Here is a 6,724-nt window from a genome sequence, read left to right on the forward strand (position 1 = left end):
ATTGCTGGTTGGGGAATTGCCCTGGATTACTGTGATGCTGAATGCTTTGCCTTGGAAACGAACAGATATCATTCTGTCATTTTTGAGATTAAACCCAAATACTGCATTTCAGTCTCTTTTGTTACCTATGAGTGTTACTCCATTTCTTCTAAGGGATCTTGCACACAGTAGTACATATAATAATGGTCATCTGAATTAAATTCGCCCATTCCACCCCATTTCAGCTCACTGATTCCTCAAATGTCAACGTTCACCCCTCCCATCTGCTATTTGACCATTTCCAGTGTACCTTGGTTCGTGCATCTAACACTCCAGGTTCCTATGCTATACTGTTCTTTGCATCAAACTTTACTTCCATCATCAGTCACATCCACAGCTGGGCATTGTTTTCACTTTGGCTCCTTCTCTTCGTTCGTTCTTGACTTATTTCTCCACACTTCTCTGGTAGCTGGACAGCCTCATGTAAATCCATGAATTCATTTCACACTGTCACACCATACACAAAAATAAACTCCACATGGCTCCAAGGGTTAAATAGAAAACATGACACCATAAAACTGTTAGAAGAGAACATAGGCAAAACTTTCTCCGCCATAAATTGCAGGATCACTCCTGGAAGTCCTGGGATCAAACAGACAGACTCTTACAGTTTGTATTACATTTTAGGTCTGCCTTAATAAAATACAACAGCCTGGGAGGTTTAAACATCGATAGTTTTCACATTTTTCACAGAGACAGGTTTCCACAGTTCTAGAGGCTAGAAGTACATGATCAAGTTGTCGGTGTGTTGGCTTTTTGTGAAGCCTCCTACTTGCATTTCAGATTTTCTTTTAATTTTTCACTGATGCACTTGGTTTTAGTGGCATATTGTTTCCTCTCCAGGATGCTCCTGAATTAAGTACTTGATAAAACATTTGAGCCATCATATCTGTGTGCTTTTATTTTATAGCTATTTTGAAACCCTCACTCTTTTTTCTATTTATTTGTTCTGTACCCAATTCCTATCAAAGGGTTCAATTAAAATAAAGTTTATTTCCTACAATATTTCCATAATAATTGGCATTGAATTATGAAAATGAGTCTAAATTGATATAAGTTGTGCCAGTGGCTCCTGTCATGAATTCTTGATGATGTTCCTCCTTTTCCTTTGTCTCTTTGAATATACTTTCCAGGTATTTTGTCTCATTCCATTTTTTTTTACCAATACTTTCATTGACGGTTCCATTCAACGGTTGAAGGTGAGGAAAGTACTAGTATTACGGCAGACACTCGTCTCAGGGAAGTGAAGAATCCAGAGGGACGCACATGGTGTGTGTCAGCCCCTAATGTGTGTGATTTCAGCATTTCTTCCTCGTGAGACCATCAATTTCAGGGATCATGGAAAAGAAATTGCCTGTCAAGTACAGCCCATGGTCTCCTAAGGCTGCTAACTAGAAACTTGTAATTGTTTCCAGTAATTAACAGCTGAGAGAAAAGTTTCCAGAAATGTTCTCAGCTCCCAAGCCTGCACTCCCATCACTGCTGCAGGTGAAATGATAATTGCAGTTTTGACAGGAGGGGAGGGGAGGGGAGGACAGCATCTCAAACCCATATATCAGGATCTGGCTGCCTCCCTCCCACACACATACTGGGTATAATGACCATCCCACCGAGCCCTTGTCCTGGCAGCTGGAAGATATGTCCATTGTATTTTCGTCTGAGCAGCTGTGAGAGAAAGGAAGGTCAAGATTCTGGGTAAGTGATCACATCAGAAACTGACACCAACACCAATTTGTTGACATTCTAGCAAATCTAGTATGTCAGTTTATGAAAGACACAAGAATACATGCTTCATAAGGGCCAAATTTTCCTCTGTGTCTTGTATTTTAATGTCAACTGCAAATATTAATTCATTGCTAATATATTCACTGGCCTCTGACAATAACATACTGATTCAGTGTATGATTGTACAATAATAATTTTGTTTTGTCTTAAACTGTTTTATCACATGTTAGTGTTTTATGCCCTAAGGTTTATTGCCAACATATGATTATTCAAACATTTCTATAATACATGTTATTTTAGTTGTGTTTCTGTCATGGGAACTAAAGAGTCTTTCTGTTGCCATCCTCAGAGTGATGCCTTCTCATCTTCACGACATTGCCTTTTCGTGAGGCAGGTTTCTGCTGTATTCTACTGCCAGCAGTGATGTTCATGTGTTAAGATGTTAAGACTTAATTCATAATACATGGAGCCGTAGAATAAAGCTTTACAAATAAATGGAATCATGTTATATGAAAATTAAAAAATGCCACAGTTCTATAAAGAGATAAAGTGAGAAATCAAAATCCAATGTGGATCTGGTTTATTATATGCCTGCAACTAACTAGCTGTTTGGCATGGCTGGTGATCAGTGCACTCTCTTTTTTTCCTTTGGCCATGAATCATAGTTCATGAGATTTTAGATCCTGGACCAGGGATTGAACTTGGACCCTCTGTGGTGGAATGCAGGCTGCTAATCATTTAAGCACCTGGGAGGTTCCTCAAATGACTGTCTTGAGTACCCCAATGGGATTCAGTGCTCATTATGCACTAAGAAGCAGGTTTGACAAATACTTAACCTGTCTGGGGGTAGGTAACATGCCTCTGTATAACTAAGTTCCCTTTAGTTCCTGTCTAATAAATTTGTGAAGAATAAAGAAGAGATCACATGAGTATCTTCAGTGATTAATTTTACATATTAGTTCTTTTAAATGTTATACATGGAACCCTTTAAAGGCTGCTGGTAAGAGAAACACAAGAAGCAAATATTTCCAAGTAGGAACTATTGTTAACTGGAGAATATTGGATTTCAGTTGACACTATGCACGTAACCCATGCCTCATATTCCCACGCAGGACATTCTAACTCAAAAGTACCAGTGACTGTGAACTGAAAGGATGGCCAGCAGCTTTTTCATAATAGGCATGATCATCTTAACACAGACCGTGGTTGGAATCCTGGGGAATTTCTCACTCCTTTGCAGTTATATCATCCTTCACTTCATGGGTTATAGGTTAAGGTCCACAGATTTGATCCTTAAGCACCTGATTATGGCCAACTCCTTGGTCCTCCTCTCTAAAGGGGTCCCCCAGACAATGGCAGTCTTTGGGTGGAAGCATATCCGAAGTGATGCTGGCTGCAAACTTCTCTTCTTTCTGCACAGAGTGGGGAGGGGAGTGTCCATCAGTAGCATCTGCCTCTTGAGTGTCTTTCAGGTGATCACAATCAGTCCCTGGAACTCCAGGTGGGCAGCGCTGAAAGTAACAGCTCCCAAGTACGTGGTTCTCTCTATTTTCCTGTGTTGGATCCTGCAAATGCTGGTAAATGTCATTTTTCCTTTCCATATGACTGGCAAATGGAGTGACAAAAACATCACAGAGGAAAAAGATTTTGGCTACTGTTCTTCTATTCTTACTGACAAAACTGGAGACGCCTTGTATGCAGCATTGCTATTATTCCCTGATGTTTTATGTTTGGGGCTCACGCTCTGGGCCGGCTGCTACATGGTTCTGATCCTGTACAGACATAAGCAGCAGGTCCAGCACATTCGTAGAACTGACGCCTCCTCCAGGTCCTCCCCTGAGTCCAGAGCTACTAAATTCATCCTTCTCCTCGGGAGCACCTTTGTCTACTTTTATATTCTTTCCTCCACCTGTCAAGTTCTTTTGGGTCTTTTTGATCAGCCCAGCCAGTTCCTTGTGGACATCACTATAATCATTGCAGCGTGTTTCCCAACTGTCAGCCCCTTTCTGCTCATGAGCCATAACTCCAGTGTACACAGGCTCTATTTTGCCGGGATAAGAAATGCAAAGTCCTCTACTATTATGAGAAAAGTGTAAATTTTATTTATTTCTATAATGATTGGTTGCCAGTTCATTTATTCACCCTCAGAATCCTAATTTAAATTTTGAAATCTCAAGATAATATTATACCGGACATGCCAAATATCTTCTTCAATATAAAGACCAATTGAAATATATTGTCATGAAATATGAATATATCAGTGAAGTTTTCTTGTAGAAAAGGAGTTCAGATTTATGCAATAAACAACAGGTCTTTACAATATTGTAGTGTTTTTCTGCCATACATTGATATGTATCAGTCATGGATTTGCATGTGTTCCTCATCCTGAACCCCACTCCCACCTCCCACCCACCTCCCTCCTAGGTTCATCCTAGGGCACCAGCCCTGAGCACTTGTCTCATGCATCTAACCTGGACTGGCAATCTGTTTCACAATTGACAATATACATGTTTCAATGCGATTCTCTCAGATCATCCCACCTTCGCCTTCTCCCACAGAGTCCGAAAGTCTATTCTATACGTCTGTGTCTCTTTTTCTGTCTTGCATATAGAGTTATCGTCACCATCTTTCTCAATTCCATGTGTATTCCTTAGTATACTGTATTGGTGTTTTCCTTTGTGGCTTACTTCAATCTGTATAATGGGCTCCAGTTTCATCCACCTCATTAGAACTGATTTAAATTTTAAGAGAGATGGCAGTACTTATTAGAAAGGGTCCTGCGGGGAGATTAACACATTAAAATATTTTCATGTTGAAATGAGCAGTTTGAAGTGAAGTGCAATATAAAACATGGTGAAAGAAAATTATATTTCAGCAGATTTTTCAAACTGAAATATATTTAACATATAACATTGTGTAAGTTTAAAGTGTAAGATTTGGTAATTTGTTACATGTAATTATTGTAATGTGATTGCCATTACAACCACATATCACAATGTAGAACTCTTCTTTTATGTTAAATTTTTCACTGAATTATAGTTGATACAGTATTATGGTAGTGGCAGAGGTACAACATTGTGGTTCAGTATATAGGTTATACTTTGTTTTAAGCTATTATGAGCTATTGGCCACATTCCGTGTGCTGTAAAGTATGTCCTTGTAGTTTATTTATTTTGCACATGGTAGTGTGTACTTCTGAATCTATAGTCTGTCTTGCCCCTTCCCACTTTCTCTCCCCACTGGTAAACACAAGTTTATTCTCTATGTGCGAGAGTCTTTTTCTTCTCCATTATTTTCATCCATTTGTACTAGTTTTAGATTTCATATGTCAGGTGATAATATACAGTATTTGTTTTTCTCTGTCTGACTTAATTCAATAAACAGTCCATCTATGTTAGAAGCAGCAAAATTTTATTCTTAAGGGGTGAGGAATATTCCATTATGTGTGTGTGTGTGTGTATGTGTGTGTGTGTGTGTGTGTGTACTGAATTCATTAGTTAGTTTTATGGTGGAGATATTAGGGTTTTCTATATAAAGTATCATTTCTCTATAGTAGTGACAGTGTTACTTTTTCTCTTAGGCATTGGATGTCTCTTATTACATCTTTGTCCAAATGCTGTAACTAGGACCTCCACACTGCTAAACCAGAGTGGAAAGAGTGAGCATCCTTCCCTTGGTCCTGATTTTAGAGGAAAAAGCCTTCAGATATGGGTTTGCCATAAATGGCCTTTATTATGTTGAGATGTATTTTCTCTATGCCCATTTTTCTGAGAGTATTTACCATGAATGGATGTTAGATTTTGTCAATGCTTTTTCTACATCTGTTGACACAATCTTGTGTTTCTCTTCCTTTTTTTTAATATGGTGTATCACGTGGATTGATTTGTGGTTTTTTAACCATCCTTGCATCTCTGGAAGAATGCTACATGATAATCATTTATGATACCTTTTATAGATTGTTGATTTCTGTCTGCTAATATTTTCTTGAAAACTTTTTTCCACCATATTCATCAAGAAAATGATCTGTAATTTTATGTAGGGTCTCTTTATAGTACTGATATCAGTGTAGAGATAGCCTGATAGAACAAATGTAAGAGTGTTCCCCTCCTCTACAACTTTTTGGAAGAGATTAAGAAGGATAGATGTTATTTTTTTTTTCAGCCTTGACCAGCATTTATTTATTTATTTATTTTTATTTTTATTTTTTATTATTATTATTTTTTTCCAGTGGGTTTTGTCATACATTGATATGAATCAGCTATGAATTTACATGTATTCCCAATCCCAATCCCCCCTCCCACCTCCCTCTCAATGTTTCATAGGATCACATGTGACACCATCAAGTCCTGGACATTGTTTTCTGGGAGGTTTTTGGTTCAGTTCAGTTCACTTCAGTCGCTCATCTTGTCCTTCTCTTTGCGACCCATTGCACCGCAGTACACCAGGCATCCCTGTCTGTCAGGGGATGTTTAACAGGAGGATTCCTATGTGCTGTTACTCATAAATCCTCTGTTCCTTATCAGTGGAAGAGCAAGCTGCTCTCAGGGCTGGGGTCAGTGTGTGAGACAGGCTTGGGTCTCCCTCAGTAAACATTCTCTTTATGAGAAAACTGCTTTGTCTCGATCCTCTTTCATGAGCTATGGATTGTCTCTTGACCTTATGACCATCGTTAATCCCTTTTTCCCTTGGTAATTGCTGTATGTTTAGTTTTCTGATCTTTATCATTGTCAAAAGAAATTCCTTGTACAACAGCCTACATATACTCACAAAAAGATCATTAAAGCACCTTTGCTCCATCAGAGCTTAGGTCCCCATGCCTTTTTTGACTCTCTATCCATTAAAGGACCCCAACATGTGGCGCCCAGAACAGGGACTCTGGTATACGTGGCATTTCATACGGAGTGACTCAGGGCCTATTGAGGTCAGTAAGTACTAAGACATGGGTCAAACGACTAAAAAA

At 38.8% G+C, this 6,724-nt stretch overlaps 1 protein-coding gene across 1 annotated transcript; it reads left to right on the forward strand.

Annotated features, from left to right (window-relative positions):
• The first annotated feature begins 2,918 nt into the window (after positions 1–2,918).
• On the forward strand, positions 2,919–3,860 carry LOC122420453 (vomeronasal type-1 receptor 4-like). Its single transcript, XM_043435586.1, has one exon. It carries the CDS (start codon positions 2,919–2,921, stop codon positions 3,858–3,860), a length of 942 nt encoding a protein of 313 aa, XP_043291521.1.
• The last annotated feature ends 2,864 nt before the right edge of the window (positions 3,861–6,724 follow it).

Source organism: Cervus canadensis, chromosome 18 (assembly GCF_019320065.1).
Source record: "Cervus canadensis isolate Bull #8, Minnesota chromosome 18, ASM1932006v1, whole genome shotgun sequence".
In the NCBI taxonomy this organism is placed as follows: domain Eukaryota; kingdom Metazoa; phylum Chordata; class Mammalia; order Artiodactyla; family Cervidae; genus Cervus; species Cervus canadensis.

Excerpts from the sequence above, each read along its gene's own strand:
- LOC122420453 (XM_043435586.1), top strand. The coding sequence starts at position 2,919 with ATGGCCAGCAGCTTTTTCATAATAGGCATGATCATCTTAACACAGACC.